At 40.8% G+C, this 27,626-nt stretch overlaps 2 protein-coding genes across 7 annotated transcripts in view; one reads left to right on the plus strand and one right to left on the minus strand.

Moving 5' to 3' along the window:
* gdap2 (ganglioside induced differentiation associated protein 2) overlaps window positions 1-6,824 on the minus strand; it is a 42,820-nt gene extending 35,996 nt beyond the window's left edge. For 5 of the 6 annotated variants that reach the window (XR_012596976.1, XR_012596974.1, XR_012596975.1 and 2 more), the window contains exons 1-2: window positions 6,515-6,767; window positions 2,324-2,553 (exon numbers count right to left, since the gene is read on the minus strand). Coding sequence is in view for 2 of the 6 variants with exons in the window: in XM_074657867.1 (XP_074513968.1) it covers window positions 2,324-2,505 (182 nt within the window). In the remaining 4 variants the exon portion in view is untranslated. Of the gene's footprint in view, window positions 1-2,323; window positions 2,554-6,514 lie in introns of all 6 variants that reach the window. The other variant, XM_074657866.1, reaches the window with a different exon arrangement.
* Window positions 6,825-9,645: 2,821 nt separating this feature from the next.
* On the plus strand, window positions 9,646-27,141 carry wdr3 (WD repeat domain 3). The gene is made up of 27 exons (XM_074657864.1): window positions 9,646-9,741; window positions 11,427-11,622; window positions 11,711-11,920; window positions 12,302-12,420; window positions 12,525-12,603; window positions 13,436-13,531; window positions 13,666-13,770; window positions 13,961-14,062; window positions 15,966-16,066; window positions 16,455-16,559; window positions 16,635-16,865; window positions 16,957-17,050; window positions 17,214-17,315; window positions 17,419-17,501; window positions 17,608-17,746; window positions 17,861-17,917; window positions 18,805-18,905; window positions 19,434-19,545; window positions 20,221-20,355; window positions 20,448-20,498; window positions 21,350-21,415; window positions 21,649-21,741; window positions 21,942-21,992; window positions 22,081-22,124; window positions 22,234-22,362; window positions 26,640-26,733; window positions 26,841-27,141. Exons 2-27 carry the CDS (start codon window positions 11,449-11,451, stop codon window positions 26,994-26,996), a joined length of 2,829 nt encoding a protein of 942 aa, XP_074513965.1. The 5' UTR covers window positions 9,646-9,741; window positions 11,427-11,448; the 3' UTR covers window positions 26,997-27,141.
* The last annotated feature ends 485 nt before the right edge of the window (window positions 27,142-27,626 follow it).

The following is a 27,626-nucleotide window of genomic DNA, read 5'->3' on the forward strand; positions in this document are numbered from 1 at the left end:
ATTAGGGCTGTCAATCGATTTAAGTATTTAATTGAGATTAATCGCATGATTGTCCATAGTTAAGCCTGATTATATGCAAATTAATTTTTAATTAATTAATTAATTTTTTTATCTGTTCAAAATGTTCCTTAAAGGGAGATTTGTCAAGTATTTAATCCTCTTATCAACATGGGAGTGGACAAATATGCTTTCTTTATGCAAATGTATGCATATATTTATTATTGTAAATCAATTAACAACACAAAACAATGACAGATATTGATCCAGAAACCCTCACAGGTACTGCATTTAAATACATGGTCTGCTGTGTCTGAACATTTTTGTGTTGGGTTCCATAGAAACCATAAGATCTTTCTACCATCATCCTCTAGGTAAATGGTTCTGAATCCACGGGTTGCAAGTTAAATCCGAGGAGCAGTGGAATGATTACCAACCAGGACATTTTCTTTTTTACGTGAGAAATACTTAACAGTTTTACCTCGTCTAAAATGCAACCAAAAGGTTCTAAGGGACAATCCATCTATGGTTGGACTGTTCAGCACTCATGACGAAGTGGTCACAAGCAAAAAGGTGCTGCTGCTGCTGGAGGAGCTCCGGTCACGTTAGAGCTGCAGGAATGTGCTCGCTCCAACAACAAGGCTCTCACAGAAAGAAACCGCTGCCGAGTCAGACTCCGAACGGTCATGTGCTCGCTGCTCCACAAAGAGGATTTATGAGGTGTTCTGGACTCTGAACTGGTCCGGGGCGAGCACGTGGAGAGAGCGCAGGCAGCAGCGTTCACACGACAGACCCAAAAACCTGCTGCTAAGCCCTGAGGAGTTTGTATAACTGCTGCTGTATATTCTAGGATGTAACTGATTAACTGACAGCATGTAGAGTCGGAATAAACTGTCACAACCACCTCTGTGTGCTTTTTCTACTGCACGGAAAAACTTTCAAAATGATGATGTTTCCCCTGATTTACAATATTTCTATTCATTACAACACTGACAAATTCTACCTCAAGCTTCCATATAAGTGTTGCATGTAGGCTGAATGCCTCGGGATCAGGATCTGGGAGGTTTTGGTGCTGCAGTGTGAACACTGAAGAGTTCAAAGGGCACCAAAAGAAAACAAATGTGTAGTATACAGTATAGTGATCAGATCAAATGTGATATCTGACTGATTTCAAATAAAAAAAAGCAGACAGATTTTTAAATTTGAGTCATGTGATTCCACTGAAGATGATTCATTTACTGCATTATAAAATGATCCAGATTGGACATTAATGTTTCATTGATCAGTCTGAATCTGTCTGCTGCCGTTTTAAAATTTGAAACTGGTCAAATATCGCATTCTGCTGTCTTTAAGGTGTCTGCCTCCGTCCACAGCAGTACATTGCTTTGCTCCCGTTCTGCTACTCGTGTCTGTTTCTCCATAGGTAATACACTGACTATGGAGAAGAACCTCATACAACCCCACTGAGAAACACCCAAACCATCCCTTTAAGTCACCATCATGCATTGCCTTTGTGTGAGCATACCAAAGTACAAAAGGCAAAGTACTCCAAACCTGTTCTGTGGTAGTTCCCGCTACAGTAGGACCATGTTTTGACATGATGACACACACACAGAGACTCAGGCTCATACAAGAGCTGAGAATCCCACGGTTCAGAACACAGTTCAAAGCTCGTCTCTATCATAAACCGTTCCAAAGTTATTTCATGTTTTGTAGAAACATGTCAAGTGTAGCATCGATGCTAAAAGAGCGTGACCCCAGCGTGAGAGTCGTTTTGTAAACATTTGGCTTTAAGACTGAAATATAAAGAACTATTGAAAACCGATTTGTCAAAAGACGACACAACAAGTCCAGCTGACGACCAGCAAACCTGGTTGACTGAGATTATTCACAGACGCGCTTCAGTTAGTGGGAAATCTAATTCTTTACTCTGTATGAAAAGAGGATTCAGAGGAAATCCCACTTCACTGAAACATATTGAAATGTAAAACTTTTGGTTTTCATTGTTTTTATTGACTTGGCCTACAATGATCAGATATTGATTTGATATGTATTGCGATTTTTAAGTATTGCGATTTGATATCAAGATTTATTGTGTTGGATCCTACACTTCTAGGGACTTTTACTTCAGAAAATATCTAAATTAATACAGTAAAAATGTTTGATTTTCAGCATGTATGTAGTCAGATGGAAAAAAATCAACTCAAGTTCTGGTTATTCATATGTTGCATCATAATTTAAAAGATGATATGATCCTCTACTGCTGTCGACAGGAGATTTTCCCCCAACAACAGCAACAATGTGAAGAAACACACGTGTGACTCACAAGAGGATGATCTTGCGGTTGATGTCCGGTCTGAAGGGGAAGGGCGAGGGGAAGGCCTGCTGGCTGAGCAGGCTGTCGCTGTGGTCCTGCGGCGTCTCCTCGCCATCCTCGCCCAGCTGCTGCTGCCACGTGGGGAGAGTCTGTATGTCCACGAACTGGGAGCGAGCACCCAGAGGATCCATCCCACCTCTGGCTCTAACAGGCTGACGCTGGACCTCCAAGCAGCCGCGCTGCAAGAAATGTGGATTACAACATTAGATATCAAGGCCACTTTTTCCTCCCAGGATACAGTGACGGAGAAGTGCTAATCAATTAAACCATTAGTCATTGTTTTCTCATTTCATCAAGTTATCATTTTGTCTTTAATGTAAAAAAATAGTGGAAAAAAATGCCCAGTATCATTTCCAAGAGGCCGAGGTGACGTCTTCAAATTCTTTATTTTACCATGAGTCCACTTTTCTGTTGATCAGCCAATCAATTAATCAATCCATTTTATCCATCCATTAATCTTTTAAGTCCTTCATGACGCAGGAAATGCCAAACTAATTGCAGGTTCCAGTTTCTCAAATATTTTGCCTTCAGATTAAAATTGGTAATGAATATAATTGTAAGCTTCAGACCAAACTGAAACTACACCTGCTTCAATTAAATGTTCAGTTATTTCAGATCAGTGAAGAGGAGTTGAACTGTCTGATTCTACCCAAAGAACGTATATTGATAAGCAGTGAAAGTCAATAGATCGTTCCATTGCAAAATCAGTGCCCAATAGTGATGTTACGTGACGTACCGAGGCTTCGGAGCGCGTGTCAAGTAAAACAGGAAGTTTTCTGTGAAGCGCGTATCGAGGCTTGTATCGTTTTAGACAAATGAAAGACACCCGAAGCCGAAATTTACACTATTTGACCGATAGGTGGTTTCGTGTGCATATGAAGCTCCCAGATAAAGCCTCGTGAAATGAACCCTTTTGCGATCCAATTTGCTGGGGAGCTTCAGTGCTTCATGAAGCTTCATTTCGTCATCACTAGCGCCCAGCAGCAGAGCTTCGCTTTCACCATTTTGGACTGTAAGCATCTACCGGACGCCAGTAAAACGTCCGCCTAAAAAGACTTTACAAAAGTAAAACAAAATCATTTCTACTCTATTGTCGTATTCTACTGAAATGGCCTGTGTTGAACAATACAATATTATAAATATAATAAGCATTCAGTCCAAAATGGCAGCAGCGGCTGTCCAAAAAACACCTGAGTTTTGTCTCTTTGCTTCTACACACTTTGGCTGTATCCGAAACCCGCCTACTACATACTATTGACGTAAATACTGCATGCTGCGTTCGTCAGTAGTATGTAGTATGGAATGTAAATTGATTTATTTTGTAGTACCCTAGGCCGGGTTTCGCAGGTTTTCCGGGTTTGGAAAGCGGAAGTAAACAACACGGACAATAGCAAACCTCCACTACTTTACATTACAAAAATCACCAAAAGTGACGGTTCCAGTGCTTTGCATTTTGGGATACAGTGTACGAAGTAAACTGGTCCGATGCATACTGGAGATTTTTTCCGAATCAGTACGACATCCGGGTATTTTTGGTATACTTTATATTTTGTCTGCATATTGCATTCTACACGCCTTTGATTCTACTTTGCTTCATGGTTTCCCAGGACGCCTGTTGTCCCCGACTCAGATTGCATTCTGGTCTATTTTCCCTGCTGCCTCTCCTATGATGGATTGTTGCAGGTCGGTGTAAAATAGCAGCTCTGGAAACAAAACCTCGCTATCTGATTTCTGCAGGACAATAAAAACGTTGCTATTTGAGACTGCTGAAACATTTTGTGCTGAACATCACGAGTTCCCGGAGTCCACAAGGACATCTTCAGATTGCTTGTTTTGTCTGACGAACAATCAAAAATCGAAAGATATAAAATTTATAATGATATAAATCAGAGAACATGGAGAAGCTGGAAACAGTAAATGTGTGTTTAATAGTTATTTTCCATGAGAAATGGCTTAAAATGATTAAACAAGTATAAAAACGGTTGCAGATTATCATCATTTATCATTTCATCTGTGGATTTTTCCTTTAAATAACAGTTATGTGTGCCACAGTTTAAAGAACTTTTTCATTAGTGTTTTCAGTGGAGTTTTAAAAATAAAAAACCAGAGGGAACACTTGTGATTGTTAGTATGAAACAGCTCAAATCTGGAGATACAGATCATCACAACGTACTACTTTCTTCTTCAAAAGACCGTCAGTCTGACAGCAGACACATAAATTACTGATGTCAAACAGTAAACTTACTGAGAACCCTACATAACGACATTATCTACAGATCAGAGAAGATGAATGCTTCATTAAATACAAGCATGACAACAATTTCTCTGCTCACTAACTAAACTATATTAATTCATAGGAAACACAGGAAGTTATAGCAAAACTGATTAAAGTTATTGGTTCACATAATCATTTTCACTTATTGATGTTATTCAAACACAAATTTTTATTTTTATTAAGTCATTTATCAAACAAACATGTCCTTCCAGCTGTTTCCAGCTTCTAGAAGGAGATAAATCGCTGCTTATATGATTGTAAAATTGACATTTAGATCACCAACAATTCTGATTATAGTTTAAATTATTTATCAAGCAAACATTTTACGACTTGCAGCTTCTCTAATGTGATTATTTGCTGCTTTTATCTGCTTTATTTCACTCTTAATTGATAATCACAGAGTTTGAGGTTATTTTAAAAGGGATTAATGGACATATTACTGTATCTTTAACACCATGTATTCCTAAAATTATATGTATTTTACCTATACTGGTCATTATAAGACAAATTCTCCATTTGTTTATGATTTATTTGCCACCGTGTTGCTGCTACATTTCTGTTTTTGTATTGTTATTCAACACTAATTTTGTGTCTTATGTCTTATGATGATATATGATTGTAAAATTGACAGTTAGTCGATTAATTGATTATTCCATTCTAATGATAGTTTAAATTATTTATCAAGCAACTTGCAGCTTTTCTAATGTGATTATTTGCTGCTTTATTTCACTCTTAATTGATTATCACAGAGTTTGAGGTCATTTTAAAGAGATTAATCAACATATTAGTGTATCTTTAACATGATATATTAATAAAATATATGTATTTTACCTATACTGGTTGTTTTAAGACACTTATTGATTGTTATTCAACACTAATTTTGATTTTGATTGAGTCATTTATCAAACAAACATGTCTTTCCAGCTGTTTCTGGCTTCTAGAAGGAGATAAATTGCTGTTTATATGATTGTAAATTGACATTTAGTCGGTTAATTGATTATTCCATCGACAGGAAATGAATCACCAACAATTCTGATGATTCTGAGCAAACATTTATGACTTGAAGCTTCTCTAATGTGATTATTTTGCTGCTTTATTTCACTCTAAATTGATTATCACAGAGTTTGAGGTCATTTTAAAGAGATTAATCAACATATTAGTGTATCTTTAACATGATATATTAATAAAATATATGTATTTTACCTATACTGGTTGTTTTAAGACACTTATTGATTGTTATTCAACACTAATTTTGATTTTGATTGAGTCATTTATCAAACAAACATGTCTTTCCAGCTGTTTCTGGCTTCTAAAAGGAGATAAATTGCTGTTTATATGATTGTAAATTGACATTTAGTCAATTAATTGATTATTCCATCGACAGGAAATGAATCACCAACAATTCTGAGCAAACATTTATGACTTGCAGCTTCTCTAATGTGATTATTTTGCTGCTTTATTTCACTCTAAATTGATTATCACAGAGTTTGAGGTCATTTTAAAGGGATTAATCTACATATTAGTGTATCTTTAACACCATGTATTCCTAGAAATATATGTATTTTACCTATACTGGTTGTTATAAGACAAATACACCATGTTTTAATGATTTGTTCACCCTTACATTCCTGCTACAGTACTCCTCACAGCTGCACATCATCAGCTAAATTAACCAAAACACAGCAGCATAATGAAAAAGAAAGCAGGAAAACAGTCGAATAAATGTATTTCTCCCACAATAACTGATCTCTTCTGTCTTCCTAAACATATCTACATCACTGTAGAAGAGGACTCTTGTCTTTATAGATGTATTAAACCTGTATTTAGTCTTTTAATCACAGATAACCATCAGTAGAATCACTCACCTCTCAGCTCAGTCTCCTCCAGCTAGTTTCTGATGTTTCCAAACGACCAAAAATAAACTAATAAATCATAAATAAATCTCCACACGATGATTTATACACTCAGGAGGTGTTGTAGTTAAACTGAGTTCTCATACTAGCGAGTAAAAGAATCAAAAAGAGTCAAAAATGAAGTTTAAAAGTGATAATTAACCAGTTTACCTCAGTTAGCCTGCATGCTAGCTGATAGCTGCTAGCTGCTGTAGTCATGCTGGCGGGAGTACTAGCAACAACATCCGGTTAAGAGTTTCAGAATAAAAGCCCAAGGTTTTTTTCACATGCTCTACATAACTCTACATTGTGAAATGAAATTCTTGTTTAGCTAACTGTGTTTGGAATATAAATGTAAAAAATACAATATAAAAAACTATACAATGTGTACAACAGAGAAAATAAAGTATAGGCCAAGAAAAGAAAAGATAGCATGTGCAAAAATAAATATTAAATATAGTGCAGAAAATATTAAATATGGTGCAAATAAAGGGATGCAGGGCAATAGTGAAGGTTATTATCAGCATTGTCATTGTAATATATATCTATATCTATCTATATGTATAGATAGATATAGATAGATATAGATAGATAGATAGATAGATAGATAGATGTGACACGAGGTAAGTGTAAAAAACACCGTATTTACAAATCTCTATATACATACCAACTACTACTTTAAACTAGATTAAAAAAAACAGTAAAATAGATTTAAAGACCTATCTCTGCTGTGCAAATTGAATGTAAAATACGTGTTGTGCAAATTGTTTATCTTTATTTTTTTTTTTCATTCATGAGCCTAAAACAGCTCTTAAATTACATTACGCCTTTCCTAGTTCTTGTGCAATATGAGTATGTGCAATATATGTTGTTTGAGGTTTAAGTTGTTTGTGTATCTCTGTTTACATGTGGATTGTAGTTTGTTTCTATTTATTGATGCTGCTGTGGAGGCAGCTGATGGTGTGCAGCACTGAGTCCAAAACAAATTTCCCCAAGGGGACAATAAAGTGTATCGTATCGTATAGAAACACAAGCACATTTTTATTTTTCTTACTTCATGTTTCATATGCATGTATGTTATACATCCTGTCTATCCATCTGACCATAATCTGTAACAGATTCTGTAATATTTCTGTATTTCGATCATATGTGGTCAAATTAGAGTTGGTCAGTGGTGGAAGAACTATTCAGATTTACTCAAGTAAAAGCAGCAGTACTACAGTGTAGAAATACTCTGTTACAGGTAAAACTCCTGCATTCAAAATCTCACTTCAGTAAAAGAACAAAAGTATGAGTATCAAAATATAATTAAAGTACCAAAAGTGAAAGTACTTATTATGCAAAATGACCCATTTCAGGTTCATATACAGTATATACACGTTACATTAACGCACATCTTTGAGACTATAATTGCATATTCTTTTATATGCCTACCGTGAAACTTTGCACATTCCTCAGACAATTTTGTACATATCAGCACAAAACTACCACTTCTAAAAACTGAAGATATATTGTACATATTTTAATTATAATCTTTTTCTATTCTTATTTCTTTTGCTATGTTTATGTTATGCACCGATACACCAAAGCAAATTCATTGTATGTGACTACTTGGCAATAAACATTTTATTTTGTAGGGCCTACACAAGCAACCTTCCGGTTCTCTTCTTGTTATTTCTCTTTAACTTGTTCTCCAGCTTCTAATCAGCTGACTAATGAGAGAAACTCACTTCCTCTCTGGTTGTTAAGCAACTGACAGAAGTCACTGCACCTTTTCCTGTGAGCCAAACATGTCCGGCCACTGATAAAATAAACACAATGATTATCAGCAACAAAATCTGAGCTTTATTTCTGGATTTATTTTAAAAGAAGTATAAAATCTTTGGTAACTCTGCTGTCAGGTGTGTTGGGGTTCTTCTGGGGTGCAGACAAAAGCAATAGAAACAGAAAGATCGAGCAAAGAAAAACCCAACAAACAAACTCACCAGTTGTTTCATCATTGCTACTGAGTACTTTTTATAAAAGCATACTATATTTTAACAGTGCACGTCAGAGTTGACATGAATATTCAACAGATATGTGTGTTTATATATAAATACATGTTCTTGCCTTCTTCTCTACCATCATCGTTTAGCAACTTCTTTAAATCTAATTCTCTAATTCTCAAATATCGTGGTGTACAAATATGAAACACCAAAATACATGTTATCAAAAGCTCGTTATCCTTAGAACATTTTAAAAGGAAATTATCATCACATTTAATTAATGATGTCTAATTATATCTTTTGATATGTTTAGATGTATTTTCTTTTTTTCTGCACTGTTTCTTTTGTATGTATTTCATAGATTTTATTGGATTGTTTTCCACTGTTTGGTTAGGTTTTTCTGCACATTTTGTGTACTTCTTGTTGTTGTTTAACTATTGTTGTATTTTTAAAATTATGTTAGTTTAGATCTTTCTTTCTTTTTTGTTATTGTTTTTACTTCTCCTGGGGTTGGTGGGAGGTCCTTTGTATAAGCCTGTGGCCTCTTGACCTCTCCTGTCACATTTCTTGTTTCTTTTTCATTGACTGGATTTTGTGCAGTTTTATAAATGTGCAAATAAATAAAAAAAACACTGCGCGTGCGTATATGTGTATGTATATATATATGTATGTATGTATGTATATTTATACAGTATATGTGTATATATAGTAGTATAGTATATATATATATATATATATACTATATATATATATATAAATCGATTTTATTTTGTTTTATTCTTTTTCATTTTTATTTAATTGCATTTTTTTACTTGTGTATATTCTTTTCATTTATCTTTTTTTTGTATATGATGTGTTTTTTCTATATCTATACTGACTTATTTTAAATTAATATTAGGTTTCAAAATGAACAAAAAAACTAATAAATATAGTATTGAACAAAAAAATACATTAATTAATTCATAAATAAATAATGGAATTTAAAATTATATTATAAAATGCAGCTTATTTAGTTTCAGTTTACTAAAAAAAATTTCACTTATTTTGTTTAGTTGTAGTTTACTATAATAACCCTTTAGTTTTAGTTGTAGTTTACTATAATAACCCTTTAGCCTCAGTGCCTGTGTATCGATGCTGTGTGTGATCGACTGGTCGGGTCTAGATCAGCAGCTCAGAGAAAACAACAGAAGTGAAGCTAACAGCCGGATTTTAGAGGTAAGAAGAGAAAATAAACCAACATTTAAACACGTTACGTTAAAGAAAGAAACGTTAACTTAATGTTAAACATATACAAACACTAATCTACATTATATCAGAGTTTAAACAGCTATTTTAACCAGGAACTTCACCACGTGTGTTCAGCAAGGAGCGTTGTGTCACGTCATTCGTTGTACAGCGTTGACTGGGCGGGCGGGGTTTACCGCGTATTGAGTTGATTCAGTTGCCAGGAGCTCTTAACTCCGCCTGCGCGGGATATTACGTGTAACAAAACAAACAACTAAACAGACTAGCATGCTTTACCAAGCTAGAAATGTACTAAAAGTAAGTCTTTAGGTTCATTATGGCTTGTTTAAAAGCAGAATATACAAATATTAGTTACAGAAAAACACAATTACACCTGTAATAATATTAAAGTGACACAACTGGAGGTGAAAATAGCACCAAACACTATATCTCACCACCAGACACATTATATGAATAAACTGTAGTGTAAGTTATGCATTATGATCAGTGGAAGAAGTATTCAGAACTTTTACTAAAGTAAAAGTAGTAATATTGCAGTGTAATAATACTCTGTTTCAAGTAAAAGTCATGCATTCATAATTGTACTATTAGTGCAAACGTATTAACATCAAAATATACTTAAAGTACCAAAAGTAAAAGTACTCATTATGCAGAATTGTTCATTTCATATTAATATACAGTATGGGAAATTATTTAATTATTAATGTGTTCATTCATTGCTTTAATGATATAGCTTGTAAAGGTGGATCAAGTTTAATTACTTTATGTGCTGCTGGGTACCTTAACCTATATTAATATATCATAATTCAATCATATAAGTCAATTGACTAATTGATTAATCAACTAATTGTTTCAGTTGTACTTATATAAACTGATGGGCAGATTAATTTATAACAAAATATCATATTTTATAAACTCTTAATATGCACAAATCTTGATTTGTAAAGTAACTAAAGCTGCCAGATAAATGTAGTGCAGTAAAAGGTACAATATTTCCCTCTGAGATGAGGCGGAGTAGAAGTATGAAGTAGCAGAAAATGGAAATACTCAAGTAAAGTACCTCAAAATTGTACTTACATACAGTACTTGAGTAAATGTACTTAGTTACTTTCCACCGCTGATTATGATCATACTTTAACAGCTTAATAATAATGTCATATAGCACACTGAGGTCAGTAATCTATTTAATATTTAGTACCTTATGTTTGCATGCTGTGTTATTATTTGTGTAGCTTTTCTCAACAAATGTGTTATTGTCTTATTACATTATAATGTCAATGATATGAGATATCAGTTCAAACATGTAACGCTAGATAACACAAGTTACATTACTGATTAGAATAAAAAACAATTGTCAATGCCCATTATGTTTTTTAAATGTAATGTTAAATGCATCCTAAATAAATCATAATGTTTTTTATCGCTGTAATTAACAGCAGGGGTTCTCAAATGTTTTGGGGCCAGATAATAAACATAGTTATTATAGAATATGTTCGTTTTGTAAGGACATTTGTCGGCATATTATGGAGAGAAGAAACACTAAATAAAGGACAAGGTCACACCGTAGGTTCCTGTTTGAGTAGTTTAGGAACACTACAGTGTTATTATTTTATATTGTGATCAATCAAAGTCTCTCTCATGTTCTTGTGAAACAGGATTCAGCATCACCTGCCGGTCATGGGGTTGACCAAGCAGTACCTGCGCTACGTTGCTAGTGCCGTGTTTGGAGTCATCGGCAGCCAAAAAGCCAACATCGCGTATGTGACCCTCCGAGGGGGAGAGAAAGGGCGCTATGTCGCCGTGGCGGCATGTGAACACGTTTTCATCTGGGACGTCCGGAAAGGAGAGAAGGTGAGATTTAGACGTGGTGATGACAGCAGCAGTAGAGGAAAAATTAAAACACAGTTCCAACTAAGATTGTTTCCATCTTTCTGTCTAGGTCCTGATCCTGCAGGGCCAGAAACACGAGGTGACCTTCCTCTGCGCGTCGCCCGATGGCATCCACATTGCCGTTGGTTATGAGGACGGAGCTGTGCGGATCTTTAGCCTGCTGAGCAGTGAGAGCAGCGTCTCCTTCAATGGCCACAAGACTGCCGTCAGCGTCATGCAGTATGACGCGCTCGGAGCTCGGCTCGTCACCGGTTCCAGGGTAAGACAGGAGGGGTTTTCTATGCTCTCTTCAAGCCACCAGACTCCATTGACAAAAACAGTAATTTTACATCGCAGAACACAGGAGTCGCTGGTCTACCGCTGCCTTGATCTGTTAGTTTGTTTGTGTTATTGTGTGACTTTGGTTACCTAAAGGGTTAGTTCGACTTAACCAAAGTGTATCTGCGAGGTAAAATTACTGTTTTTGTCAATGGAGTCTGGTGGCTTTCAAAAGAGCGCAGATAACGGCGTTGGAAAGGGCTGGATTAACAGGATTATTTTAGTTGGCTAACATCACATTTAAAGAAAAAGGACTGGTTTGCTTCCTATTTGTTATAGCATGTGGTAATTAGCATGTTATTACCTTTTCCTCCCCGTTCAGGACACCGATGTGATCGTGTGGGACATCATCAATGAGTGCGGGCTGTACAGGCTGAAAGGCCATAAAGATGTCATCACACAGGCCTTGTTCCTTAAAGACAAGAACCTCCTGGTCACCAGGTAACACACCTTTAAACACATTATCACAATAATGATTATTAATTAAAGATTGAGGACACACCTCTTTAGGCTTAACTCTGTCTGTGTGCTCTGCTGCTGTACAGCTCCAAGGACAGTTTTGTGAAGTGGTGGGACCTGGACACACAGCACTGCTTCAAGACCATGGTGGGCCATCGCAGTGAGGTGAGAGACTTCATCCTCTATATTCATTGACATTAAAGGGATAGTTTGGATGTTTCTCAGTGGGGTTGTATGAGGTACTTCTACATAGTCAGTTTATTACCTACAGTAGTTGGAGTTTGGAGAAGCAGACAGGAGTACGAGAACAGGAGTACGAGAACGGGAGTAAAGCAATGTACTGCTGTGGACGGACGCAGCAGCAAAACATATTATAGACACCTAAAAAATCAGTTTAATTGTACGCTATATTTAGAATGTTTTCATTGCTTTACCTCGCCGTCAGACAGCCCTTTCTGACGGGAAACCGAAGCCGTTATCTATGCTCTCTTCAAGCCACCAGACTCCATTGACAAAAACAGTAATTTTACCTCGCAGAACATAGAAGTTGCTGGTCTACCGCTGCCTCGACCTGTTAGTTAGTTTGTGTTATTGTGTGACTTCGGTGAATCTGAACTAGCCCTTTAAAACACCAAAGTCACACAATAACACAAACAAACTAACAGGTCGAGGCAGCGGTAGACCAACAACTCCTGTTCTGTGAGGTAAAATTACTGTTTTTGTCAATGGAGTCTGGTGGCTTTGAAGAGAGTTAATTGGAGCTAATGTTTGTTTGTTATGAGAAAGGGAAGATATTATGTTTTGGACAGTGGTAATATATCTTCAACATCTCTACACAAAAACAGATGTTTCTTTGGTCTTTTTTAAGAGGCTGCATCAGCCACCGATGATAAAAAAAACAGCCCATTTGAACGTTAACATTTTGTCCAATTTGACTTTGTCCCACCTGGATGAATCTATGTGACGGTGTTTATTTCTCTGTGTGTGTGTGTGTTAGGTGTGGGGCATGGCGCTGCTGAACCAGGAGAACAGGCTGTTAACAGGCTCAGCAGACAGCGAGCTCAGAGCCTGGGACATCAACTACCTGCAGGAGGTGAGCAACAACACAGCTGGACGCTTTGCTCGATGGAAACTTTACCAAAAGAGATGAATAAATAAAAACTGGTGTTACCTTGGGTTGTTGTAAAGGTTCTCTCTGTCTGTCTGTCTGCTTGTCTGTCTACTCAGGAGAAAGCTGAGGGTGAGCCCAAGGTGAAGAAGGGGAAATCTCTGCTGGATGATGACGATGATGATGAAGACAACAAGGAAGGGGTGGATGAAAGTCTCGAGGAGGTACGAGAGTTAATGGACTCTTGTTATGTCAGAAAAATACTGTAATAAAATGATGACGAGTACATGGATATATAACATTTTTAAACCTTACCAAGTGGGATAAAGAATATATCTCTGCATCATTTGAGGCCACAAAACCTGAATCATATATACGTTACCTACATTAATATATGTGCTCCTTTGTCCTCAGCGGATCCTGAGTTGTAAGAAAGCCGGCTCTATCCTGAGAGAGGCCCGAGATCGAGTCGTCTCACTGGCTGCAGACGCCAAGGCCAGAGTCATCGCCTGCCACGTGAGTGATGAAGCATATTCCGGTTCCCTCAGAAAGATCGTAAAATGTCTGGAACACAAGAAGCAGAGGAGGATGTCAGGGTTCCTTCAGCAATCATGAAACATCTTTTCCACCCAAACCAAACTCAACACACTTAGTGGATGATTTTAGTTCATGACAGTGCCTCACAGTGGACATGGAAATTACACACATCAACTATAAAGCCCAGATAAAGCTCATTTAGTTTCTACACTATTTTTAGAAGGATTTTAATATCTCATGTAGGAGCTCTACGGAGAAAATCTTTTTAAGTTCCTTATTTTTTTTTCATCAGTGAAATAGGTGGAGAAAAAAAAAAGTTTTGTCAAGAAAATATGAATGATTTTAGGGCGCTTTCCCAAACCAACATTTAGTCCGTTTTAATCGAACACTGGTGCGGTTGTGAACGCAGTAATTGTACTCTTGTGTGGACCAAAACAACCGGTCCGAAACCGCTTTCGAAAGGTGATTTTGGATCGTTTCCAAACGAACCAAAATGCAGGCTGCCTGTGCGACCATTTGTTGAGATGGACGCAGGTAAACGACAGGTTAACATGAGTGGGGAGAGGACTGACCTGATGTTTACTTGACATCTGGGCCGAAGAGAACCTAAAGAATATGATAAATATAGTCCATAAATGAAGTGACATTTATAAAAATCATTTGAGATAAACTGGAGGAGAAGGGATTCGTAGCGCAGTAGATCAGTGACGAGTCAAAGGGAAAAGTGAAAAGTCTACGATTCCCTGCACAGAGGTGGCAGCTCTCGAGACGAAAAAGATAAATTCGCTCCTTCGTACACGCCCTTCAGCAAATTATTCTTTTTTATTTGGTCCGCTTTAATTTGTGCAAAGTGAAACCGAATCAGACTTAATAAAAAACGAACCAAAAGTATAGATTTCACTCTGACTCGGACTAACCGAACGGACTATAGCTTGTGAAAGCGCCCTTCGTCCCATTTAGAACATGGGGTAGTGGAGCACTTCAGCCTCTTGTGGCCGAAACGAGTATTACAACAACAACAAAATCACCCTCCAAAAGTTTTTCTAATATAAAGATTATCCTGGCAAAACCTTTTTTCATCTGTTCTTAAGTCACAGCACAGAAAACACTTTAGATCAGACTTAGAAAGTGGATCAGCAGATATATTTCTCTCTCTTGCCTCTCAGGGCTTCTGTAGAACTCAGATGTTTTTTATAGGAGACTCAAGGTGACATTTGCGGCCATAGTTTTGGTGTTTTTCTGGCACTGTTGGCTCTAATAGGCCCTCATCAGTGGCTGTATGACTGATTTAGCTCATTGAAGGCAGTCTAGTGGCTGTTTAGCCCACTGAATTAGTGATTTTGCTCATTTAGTCTGGTTTCTTTCATTCTCTTTGTCCACAGCCATGAGACCACGGGGCAAATCTAAGAAAAGCTTTCCAGATCAGAACAGAAAAATGGTTGCCCTTTAATCAATCTGTTATATTGTGACCACATGATGAGGCTGTTTGAAATATTTCATCTGTTGTTTGTTTTCTTCATTTTTAAAAATTATTTTTTGATTAGGATCTTTGTTTACTGACAAACTGTTTCCTCAGAGTGAACATGCGTTCAGCGTTCAGCTGGCTGTCAGCTGTATTTTTTACAGTGTGTTCAATTAACATGAGGTGATACGAGGCAGCTGTTGATTGTTGTCTGTGTTGGTTTTATGATGTTGGCCAGATGTGTCGGGACTCTAAAGCTGGAGTTACAGGGAGATTTTTTACATTGTTGTTTAGGAGCATTTTATGCAACCATTGCACTTTGTGTTCATCAGAATTTGTGACTTTCAAATGCGTTATTGTTATTTATATTTTGTAGGAAATGAATGCTGTAGATACATATCTGTTCTCATGTTTCCTCAGGGCAACGACTCAGTCCTGGAGCTCTTCACCGTGCTGTCAGAGGAAGAAGTGCAGAAGAAATTGACGAAGAAGATGAAGAAAGCCAAAAAGAAGGCAGCAAAGTAAAGACGCTTATTTCTGTTTAGTTCATTTAGAAGGTTTAAATCAGGGTTCCTGCAGATCCTTAAAAAGTCGTAAAAGGAAATGAATTAATAAATCTAAAAATAAGGATTTAATTTGTATTAAAATGTCTTCAATCAATCTTTCAAAAAAACTTAAAAACGCATAAAGACCATGGGAAGTATGATTTTCAGATTATTTTTTTTCTGACATTGCAATTTAAATTCTCATCTAACGTGTATTTTTTACATAATTTACCGAATGCCTTTCGCATAAACGTCACGCAGATCAGGATAGCGGAACCGTCTATGCTGCACTGTAGTGTAGTGTGTATGCAGTAGTTACTCACTTGCATGCTGAAGCTTGTCGTGTTGCTGCTTCCTGCTGTAGAGCTCAGGAAGATGCCGGCGAGGAGGCAGCGGAGACGGTGGTGGAGAGGACGCTGAAGGACGAGATCCTCAGACTGACCAACGTCAAGGCCTCCGCCAAGATCAGGTGAGAATGGAGCCAAACACTTCAGCAGCTCAGAGGATAGAGAGACATATTATTAACCGATCCGTCCCCTCTCAGGTGGGTGGATATCCTGTCGTGTGCAGGCGGCGAGCTGAAGGTGGCGCTGCTGCTGCAGAACAACACCGTCGAGACCTACAGCCTGAAGCCTTCAGACAAGACGCCCACGGCCAATAAGACGTCTCGCCTCACGCTCGGCGGCCACCGCACCGACGTCCGCACGCTGGCTTTCAGCTCGGACAACCTGGCCGTCCTCTCCGCCTCTGGGGACACAGTCAAAGTTTGGAACAGGTGAAAAGTCTCACAGCTCTTTCATGAATATGACAAAACACATAAAATCTGAGTGGTGGTCTAACAGGAAGTCCTTCCTCACCGTTTACAGGTCAACTCTGCAGGTGATTCGTACCATGGCCTGTGAATACGCCCTCTGCTCCCTCTTCGTGCCCGGAGACAGACAGATCATCCTGGGAACCAAGGTGTTAAATCCATCTTTATATGAATTTGCTGCTCTTTAGGAGTCCGTTTTCTGTTTCATTTTAATTAAGAACTTCGATGTGACGAGAGGACATGGCTGCCAGCGTGGCGGTCTGTTAATACAAATCTTTTCTAATTCGTATTTTGTGTTGTTTTTCCTGTCAGAGCGGGAATCTGCAGATCTTTGAGTTGGCCTCAGGAAGCCTCCTGGAGACTGTGGACGCCCATAACGGGTCTCTGTGGTCCCTGTGCCTCGCCCCAGACCAGGTAAACTCATCTTAATATCTCTCACCGGGTCATACCTTCACATTAATCAGAAAAATAGCTGTCTTTTCTGTGCTTTATCTCATTTGTTGTGTCATTCCTGTAGAGGGGGATCATCACAGGAAGTGCAGATAAGACGGTGAAGTTCTGGGAGTTTGAGCTGATAAAGGACGAAGGGACGGGACAGAAGTAAGTCACCACTTTGTCCAATTGCTCATTAAAGCACCAAAATGCTCATTAACAAGACTGAGAGACATGATTCATATTTAATATTGTGTGTGATATTGTGTTCTAGGAGGTTAACATTGAAGCACACGCGCACTCTGCAGTTGGAGGAAGACGTTTTGTGCGTGAAGTTTTCTCCCGACCACCGACTGCTGGCCGTCTCTCTGCTAGACTGCACTGTCAAGGTCTTCTACACAGACACACTGAAGGTACACACCACCTAACATTGCACAGCATTATTCAATAATATAATGATGGTATATTCAGTGTATCATTGCTTCATTAATAGACTAACTGAACATTCCTCCCTCTCTCTGCTGCAGTTCTTCTTGTCTCTGTACGGACACAAGCTGCCTGTTCTCTGTCTGGACATCTCACATGTGAGTACTCTCTCAAACTGTTAACTATCAGCTGCTTTTAGGCCTCGGTAATAAAGGTTATAAATACGCTTTATTTTGCAAGATGATCACAGTTAATGGACCAGTACCAACAATTCTGGGGATCTATTGGCAGCCGGTATTGGGAGCGGGTCCTCTCCACAGAGTCCGCCATGTTGCACCGCCACGTTTCTACAGTAGCCCAGAACGGACAAACCAGACTCTGTTAACTTTTCCTGCTTGGGTTACTCGCTCCCGTCGCCGCCTCTCTCTCTCTCTCGCTTCACCACTCACTTCCCACGTACACACATACTCTACGCATTCTACTCTTACAACAACCGGCTCTAGAGAGGGACATTCACGTTTTCACGTCGAAGATCAATTCGATTAATAAATCCACGTCTGTTCATCCTTAGAGGTGCCAAGTGGACTTTTCTTGTAAACAAACATCCTTACTACATTGTGTGTATCCTTGATCTCTAATAAATGCACTGAATGCATTCCTTTCCACATTAAACACTTTCAAAGCCAAAAGCAAGGCTTATAGAGAACAAATCTAAACGCTGACAGTGTCATTATTCTACAGCCATTACACTGTGTAATCAACATTTACTTCATAATGATAAGTTACAGCAAAAAACGTGTCTATCTCCACTTGAAGTATTTAAAATCCAGCATGTTTACGCGCTAGCAGTCTTCCTTTACGTTGCTGATGCATTGCAGCATATGCACGCACAAAATAGAGACTATTAGTATTGGTTGTTGATTGTTTCTTGGTGTTGGATAAGATGTTGTTTTGATGTCGGTCTCCACTTGGTCGTGGCCATCAGTTTGTGGAATCGACTCGGATCATCTTGACTCTGACCTTCTTTGTTTTTTCTGTTAACCAGGACAACACGCTCATCGCCACCGGCTCCGCCGACAGAAACGTGAAGATCTGGGGTTTGGACTTCGGCGACTGTCACCGCTCCATGTTTGCTCATGACGACAGGTAACGCCCCGACAACATGGACCCAAAACCAAATGTCTGTCCTGTGTTCATCTGGAATATTATCAGATGATTCTTCTAGTCTGTTGAGTTTCCAGCTGTGACCTCATCTGTTGTGGTCAGAGACTCTGATCTGCGTCCTGTTAGCTCGGACTGCCCTGTGACTTCACACCAGCTGCTCTTTCATCTCATCTGCTTTCTCATGGATCATCTCACTTTGTATCTTCTTATTGAATTCATTTAGCCTTTCTGTGTTTTCACTTAGTCTTCCATCTTTCTTTTGATCTTTTTTGATGTCTCTCTTTGTGTCTTTTTCTCATGTCCTGCTTTATGATTATTTCCCGCTCTTCTTAGTTTCCTGCTGAGTCGTGTGCTTTCTCTCTTATGATTTATTTTCTATTTTATCTATCCACTTGGCTGACGTTCTCTCTCTCTCTCTCTCTCTCTCTCTCTCTCTCTCTCTCTCTCTCTCTCTCTCTCTCTCTCTCTCTCTCTCTCTCTCTCTCTCTCTCTCTCTCTCTCTCTCCACAGCGTCATGTTCCTCCAGTTTGTGCCCAAGACTCACACTTTCTTCACCGCGGGGAAGGACAAGAAGATCAAACAGTGGGACGCCGACAAGTTTGAGCACATCCAGACGCTGGAGGTGACGCTCCGCTCCCTAGCCTGGATATTTATCAGTCCAGTGGCTTAGATTAAGCGTCCTCTGGCAGACTTACTCCACATCTCAAACACTGAAATAAAACACTGACCGCGCCTCATTTATCAGCTGTAAACCACATTTATCAAACGGAGAGTCCAAAACTATGGATCACTTGTGTTGTTACTAGGCGGTTTCTGCATAATCATGTGCATTTGATAGGTAGTTAAGTAAGTTTACTCAAGTATTGCACTTCAGTAAAATTTTGAGGTACTTGTGTTTGCTTCAGTGTTTCCAGTTTATGCTACTTTATACTTCTACTCCACCACATTTATTGGATTTTAGTTACTTTAGTTACTGGTTACTTAAAGGGTAGCTTCGGTATTTTTCAGCATGGATCCTATTTTCCATGTTTTTGTGTCTAAATGACTAACGGAGACAACAATTTATGAAATTAGTCCAGTATTGAGGGAGAACGCTGCAGACAGCAGCCGCTAACCGGGCTGTAATGTAATCATATCGGGGTAACTCCTCACCATCATTAACGTCCATTGAAAGTGCTTGTTTTTGCCACTGACAGGCTCAGATTGTTATAATAAGTGTCTGATAACATTATAAAAAGGACCCTACAGAGATATTAAAATGTTTTTGCTTTACCTTTCTCTTGATCCGGTCTTACAGGGCCATCATCGGGAGGTCTGGTGTCTGACCATCAGCCCAAACGGCGACCACATTGTGTCGGCATCACACGACAAATCCCTGCGTCTGTGGGAGAGGACCAGGGAGCCAATCATCCTGGAGGAAGAGCGGGAGATGGTGAGGAGGAGGAGGACGGGGTCGACATACAGATATTCAATAAAAACACAGTTTCATTGTGTCTCTAAATTACCCTGTTTTCATATTTACAGGAGCGAGAAGCAGAGTTTGAGGAGAGCATGGCCAAAGGAGAAGCTCCTGTGGTGAGCGCTCAGTTTCTAACATTTTTACCAGACATTACCTACAATAAAATAATATAATACAGCTTCACACTGGCCTGTTTCAAGCGAGACACAGTTCATAAGGAGCTATCAGCTGACATTTGTTTACAAAAAATAACCCTAGATCCTTCCATTTTTATGGAGGACGGAAGCTGCCAAAATCAAAAATAAATACTGTAATTGAATAAATGACTCAATAAAAAAATATGTTGTTAAATGTACATAAAATCTGAAAAATAAATGTAAGCATTAATTAATTGATAAAATGGGACATAAATGAATATTTCTGTTTTACTTTGCTGCTTACCTTTGTATTAATTCCCCTATTTATTTACTTTCCTATTAATTTTCCCTTTTATTTATTTATTTTATTAATTTTTAAACAAAGGTAAATTAATAAAAAAGCAAATTAAAAAAGAAATATCAATTTATGTAATTTTTTTAATGATTAAATAAATGGGGAAATTAAATAGGAAAGTAAATAAATAGGGAAATTAATACAAAGGTAAATAAATAATGTACATTTAAACAGAAATATCCATTTATGTCACCACATTTTTATTTAATGCACGCATTTGTTTAATGCCTACATTTATCTTTAATGCTATTTTTGGTACATTTAATGGCGTGTTAATTCATTTATCGAGTCATTTATTTATTATTTATTTTGGCAGCTTTCGTCCTCCATATATTTAGGGGCATGTCCTGTAATTGGTGCATTCTCAGCTTTAAAAAAAAAAACACGTTGGGCTGCCTATTTATATCAAAGAAAAATCAGCTCTGCTTTTGTGTTGGATGGATGTCAGTGAGGCATTAACTTGTTTTATCTTCAGGTACCCGGAGAGACTGAAGGAGAGGCAGCACCAGCCGCGAAGAAGACCGTCGAGACGGTCAAAGCTGTGAGTTGTAGCATGAACATCATTCTCATTAGCATTTAGAACATGTTGGATGTTGCTTGGATCCAAATACTGAGATAATTTAGGTTGTAGTTGATGTCACTAACATTAAAATACTTCTTTGATTGAATAAAGCTAGTGGCATTCATATTTATTTGTGCAGGTAAAAACATACTTCATGCAAGGTTTTATGCTCTTTGTTGATGTTTTTGCTGTTGTGTGATTTCTTTCTGCAGGCAGAGCGAATCATGGAGGCTCTGGAGCTTTACAAAGAAGAAAGCAGGAAGCTGGAAGAATATAAATTAGCTTGTCAGACAGCAGGAAACGAGGTAGAGTCATGATCCACTAATTCTACTTTTTATACCCTCTGTTGTTGCCACATTTTAGAGGAATGGGCATAAAACATCCTGCTGTGTTGTTCTTCCGATGCAAGATGGAAAATGTTCTTTCAGCTTCTTCATGGCTTTTGTTTGTGCATATTTATGATGTCAGGATTATGATTTATCAAATAAATGATGTTGTTTTGCAGCTTCCTCCACCGCAACCCAACCCTATCCTCGTGGCTTTTGGAAACGTTTCAGTAAGTAGAACACTGAAATCAATAATAAACCTAAATGTGTTGTTTTTAGGTTGTAGGTTACTAAAGTCCGTCTTTGTTCCTCTTTCAGCCGTCCCGCTACGTTTTAGACGTCATAAAGAAGGTCAGATCGAGGTAAGACGAGACCAAATCCACCTGATGTTTCACTCTGACTTTAAAGCTAATCACCGTCTGCAGCGTTCGGTGTATATAAACTGAATCGGTGTGTTTTTGTGTTCCTCAGTGAGCTGGAGGTTTCTCTGCTGGTCTTACCGTTCCCTTATGTCCCCGAGCTGCTGACGCTGTTCAACAGCTACATCCAGCAGGGCCTGGAGGTGGAGCTGGTCTGCCGCTGCCTTTTCTTCCTCCTCAAGTAAGAGCTCTACCTGTGTCTGCAAAAGAAAAATTAGGTTTTGTGTTTTGGGGGTTAAATTAAATACTTGAGTCTAATCATTCAGAGATCTGGCAGCTTGTCAGACAAAAAATTAACTGCAGAAAACAGGATGAGCAGAGAAACTAATAAACAAATAAAAGATTAAGTTAACTACCGGTATGTATCTTGGAACTCATTTCTATGCACTTTTAAATATCGCTCATTCAAATAGCATGCCGCCTAAAAGCTAATTACATGCACAGCCAACAGTGTGTGAGAGTACAGTTATCTTATTTTCAGATCATTGTACAAAAAAAGAAAAAATAATAATAAAATCTCTTCTCCCTGTATGGATTATTTTTGCAATTTTAAACATGTAAAACAAATCTTTCAAATTAAATTATTTAATAATATTAAATTAATAATTTTTTTTGAGAAATTTGAAGGTGTGAGAAAGAAAAAAAAAAAAGCCTCTTTTACTTTTAAATAATCGAGAATCGGGTTGCTGTCCGACCGTTACGCGTGCACAATGACGTAACGCCGTAAAAAAACGCTCAAAAGCATGGCGCTACTACTAATAAACCTGAGGGGATGCACCCTCACCCTCACAAAAAACCCAATGACGACACGAGGCAGAGGAGGAGTTACCCGGCCCGGAGGAAGCCCGGGGCCCACGTCTGGAGCCAGGCCCAGACGGAGGGCCCGTCAACGAGCGTCTGGTGGCCGGGCTTGCCACGGAGCCCGGCCGGGGATACCCCGAAAAAGGAACGTGGCACCCCCCTCCTCTCCATCCTGTGGGCTCACCACCTGCGGGAAGAACCGCTTGGGTCGGGTGCGCTGCCACATGGGTGGCAGTGAAGGCCAGGGACCTCGACGGACTGGACCCGGGCGGCAGAGGCTGGCTCTGGGGACGTGGAACGTCACCTCTCTGTGGGGGAAGGAGCCGGAGCTTGTGCGGGAGGTGGAGCGCTACCAGCTGGATCTGGTAGGGCTTACCTCTACGCACAGCCTCGGTTCTGGAACCGTACTCTTGGATAGGGGTTGGACTCTATTCTTCTCTGGAGTTGCCCATGGTGTGAGGCGCCGGGCGGGTGTGGGGATACTCACAAATCCCCGGCTGAGTGCCGCTACGTTGGAGTTTACCCCGGTGGACGAGAGGGTCGCCTCCCTACGCCTTCGGGTTATGGGGGGGAAAACTCTTACTGTTGTTTGTGCGTATGCACCAAACAGCAGTTCGGAGTATTCGGCCTTCTTGGAGACCCTGAATGGAGTCCTGTATGGGGCTCCAGTAGGGGACTCCATAGTTCTCCTGGGAGACTTCAACGCGCACGTGGGCAACGATGGAGACACCTGGAGTGGCGTGATTGGGAGGAACGGCCTCCCTGATCTAAACCCGAGTGGTCGTTTGTTGTTGGACTTCTGTGCTAGTCATGGATTGTCCATAACGAACACCATGTTCGAACATAAGGATGCTCATAAGTGTACGTGGTACCAGAGCACCCTAGGCCGAAGGTCGATGATCGATTTTGTAATCGTATCATCTGATCTGAGGCCGCATGTTTTGGACACTCGGGTGAAGAGAGGGGCGGAGCTGTCAACTGATCACCATCTGGTGGTGAGTTGGGTCAGAGGGTGGGGGAAGACTCTGGACAGACCTGGTAAGCCCAAACGCGTAGTGAGGGTGAACTGGGAACGTCTGGAGGAGGCCCCTGTCCGAGAGATCTTCAACTCACACCTCCGGCGGAGCTTTTCTGGCATCCCTGTGGAGGTTGGGGGCATTGAACCCGAGTGGACGATGTTCAAAGCTTCCATTGCTGAAGCTGCGGCGGTGAGCTGTGGTTTTAAGGTCTTAGGTGCCTCAAGGGGCGGCAACCCTCGAACACCGTGGTGGACACCGGTGGTCAGGGAAGCCGTCCGACTGAAGAAGGAGGCCTTCCGGGATATGTTATCTCGGAGGTCTCCGGAGGCAGTTGCAGGGTACCGACGGGCCCGAAGAGCAGCAGCCACTGCCGTGACGGAGGCAAAGCAGCGGGTGTGGGAGGAGTTCGGAGCAGCCATGGAGAAGGACTTTCGGTCGGCACCAAAGTGCTTCTGGAAAACCATCCGGCACCTTAGGAGGGGGAAACGGGGAACCATCCAAGCTGTGTACAGTAAGGATGGGACACTGTTGACCTCAACTGAGGAGGTAATCGGGCGGTGGAAGGAGCACTTTGAGGAACTTCTGAATCCGACCAATACGCCCTCTATGGTAGAGGCAGAGCTGGAAGCTGATGGGGGACCATCATCAATTACCCTGGTGGAAGTCACTGAGGTAGTCAAACAACTCCACAGTGGCAAAGCCCCGGGGGTTGATGAGATCCGCCCAGAAATGCTGAAGGCTCTGGGTGGGGAGGGGCTGTCTTGGATGACACGTCTCTTCAACACCGCGTGGAAGTCGGTGACAGTGCCTAAGGAGTGGCAGACCGGGGTGGTGGTTCCCCTTTTCAAAAAGGGGGACCAGAGAGTGTGTGCCAATTACAGGGGTATCACACTGCTCAGCCTCCCTGGTAAAGTCTACTCCAAGGTGCTGGAAAGGAGGGTTCGGCCGATAGTCGAACCTCAGATCGAAGAGGAACAATGCGGATTCCGTCCTGGCCGTGGAACAACGGACCAGCTTTTCACTCTCGCAAGGATCCTGGAGGGGGCCTGGGAGTATGCCCATCCAGTCTACATGTGTTTTGTGGACTTGGAGAAGGCATATGACCGGGTCCCCCGGGAGATACTGTGGGGGGTGCTGCGGGAGTATGGGGTGAGGGGGGCACTTCTCAGGGCCATCCAATCCCTGTACGCCCAAAGCGAGAGCTGTGTTCGGATCCTCGGCAATAAGTCGGACTCGTTTCCGGTGGGGGTTGGCCTCCGCCAGGGCTGCGCTTTGTCACCAATCCTGTTCGTGATATTCATGGACAGGATATCGAGGCGTAGTCGGGTGGAGGAGGGTTTGCAGATCGGTGTGCTGAGGATCTCATCGCTGCTTTTTGCAGATGATGTGGTCCTGTTGGCATCATCGGTCTGCGACCTCCAGCACTCACTGCATCGGTTCGCAGCCGAGTGTGACGCAGTCGGGATGAGAATCAGCACCTCTAAATCTGAGGCCATGGTTCTCAGCAGGAAACCGGTGGTTTGCCTACTCCGGGTAGGGAATGAGTCCTTACCCCAAGTGAAGGAGTTTAAGTATCTCGGGGTCTTGTTCGCGAGTGAGGGGACGATGGAACGTGAGATTGGTCGGAGAATCGGAGCAGCAGGGGCGGTATTGCATTCGCTTTACCGCACCGTTGTGACGAAAAGAGAGCTGAGCCGGAAGGCAAAGCTCTCGATCTACCGTTCAATCTTCGTTCCTACTCTCACCTATGGTCATGAGGGTTGGGTCATGACCGAAAGAACGAGGTCGCGGGTGCAAGCGGCCGAAATGGGTTTCCTCAGGAGGGTGGCTGGCGTCTCCCTTAGAGATAGGGTAAGAAGCTCAGTCATCCGTGAGGGACTCGGAGTAGAGTCCTTGCTCCTTTGCGTCGAAAGGAGCCAGTTGAGGTGGTTCGGGCATCTAGCACGGATGCCTCCTGGGCGCCTCCCTTGGGAGGTGTTCCAGGCACGACCAGCTGGGAGGAGACCACGGGGAAGACCCAGGACTAGATGGAGAGATTATATCTCTACTCTGGCCTGGGAACGCCTCGGGATCCCCCAGTCAGAGCTGGTTAATGTGGCCCGGGAAAGGGAAGTTTGGGGTCCCCTGCTGGAGCTGTTGCCCCCGCGACCCGATCCCGGATAAGCGGTTGAAGATGGATGGATGGATGCACCCTATTTTTTCACCTCATAATGCGACACTGTTAACAACAAATCCGTGTTCAAATTGGCAGAAGGAGAGCTAATTAATGTTAGCTGTTAGCATCCGGTAGGAGGTTCCATTGAGTTACAGTATGATGCATTCAATCTCTAATCAGTAAAATGAGTATTGGGTGAGAAACTTAAATAAATACAGTTATGTGAAGGAGGTAGATTTCAAAAGTGGCAGATAAACTTCTGAGTGGAAGACAAAAAAGCCTACAACTGTGGCAGGAAGTGAGACAAGTTAATTTCAGACCCTGCTGACAGCCATAAAACGACAGTGTAAGTAGACAGATATATTGTTTTGTGAATAATTTGAAGAATCAATAGCGTGTCCAGTTGTTTTCCAGAGGTGGTAGAGCAACATCTAATTGTAAATGTTGAGTATCTGGCTGATATTGTTGTCGGTTTCCTTCTAGGATCCATTTTGGTCACATCTCCAGTAACCAGATGCTGCTGTCGGTCATAGACGAGCTACGGACCAATACCGTCTCAAAAGTGCGGGAAATCAGAGTAAGTTAACATCTGGAGAAGAGGATTCTGTCACAGAGAAAAGGCTGTTGGTTCTTCTCATTCTCATCACACCTATTTCTTTCTTTCTTTCTTTCTTTGCGTCCCAGGACGTGATGGGCTTCAACAGCGCGGCGCTCCAGTTCCTCCAGCGGGAGATCGAGAACAAAGAGGACGTGATGTTCTTCGCCGACGCCACGGGCCAACTGGCGGAGAAGAAGAGGAAGAGGAGGAAGAGGGAGCGAGCCATCCTGACCATCGCTTGAATCATAATGGACATTTTGTGACTGTCTGTGTATAAAGCGGGTTCACACTGTTGGTTTTTCTATGTTATGAGATCCTGAAAGGATGTGAAGTGTTATTCAGTGGCACGCTTCATTTCCCAAATAAACGCTCGGACTTTTTCTCACAGTACTTGAGGTTTTATTGGGGGGCTTTCAAAACAAATAAATCCTCCACTGCAGAGAGAAATGTCGTGTTTCTACAGCGGTTCCCTCTGCAGCTCTATAAAATACATTCATATACGGTTTAAGCCTTAAATAGATGCAGCACTCCCTCCATGATCACCACACACAGAGGACAGGTATGATTTAAGCTGCTTTCTCTCCTACAAGCCTGAAGGGAGTGATTCAGGCCCGGAGCCAAACCAGGAGAACGATGGTTTGGACATGGCGGGGGGGTTTGAAACCTGTCATACAACCTGAGCTCTAGACCACCTGGGTGTGACGAGTCACTGAGAAACAACCTCCCCTGATCCCCGCTGGCCTCGCTGCCGCCGTCCACCTCTGAAATCAGGGAGATGCAGCTCGACTTTACAGCCGTTGTAACTTTGGCTGGATTTATCGTCCCGAGGCCGGGCAGATGTGGTAAACATATTTCATAGTAGGGGAGAAGGT

The sequence above is a fragment of the Sebastes fasciatus genome, chromosome 14 (genome assembly GCF_043250625.1).
Source record: "Sebastes fasciatus isolate fSebFas1 chromosome 14, fSebFas1.pri, whole genome shotgun sequence".
Lineage (NCBI taxonomy): Eukaryota > Metazoa > Chordata > Actinopteri > Perciformes > Sebastidae > Sebastes > Sebastes fasciatus.

Bases quoted from the DNA above. Each gene is read 5' to 3' on its own strand.
- wdr3 (XM_074657864.1), top strand. From the start codon at position 11,449: ATGGGGTTGACCAAGCAGTACCTGCGCTACGTTGCTAGTGCCGTGTTT. The intron at 13,771-13,960 runs GTACGAGAGTTA...CTTTGTCCTCAG, and splicing joins TGGATGAAAGTCTCGAGGAG to CGGATCCTGAGTTGTAAGAA. The intron at 22,125-22,233 runs GTAAGACGAGAC...TGTGTTCCTCAG, and splicing joins ATAAAGAAGGTCAGATCGAG to TGAGCTGGAGGTTTCTCTGC.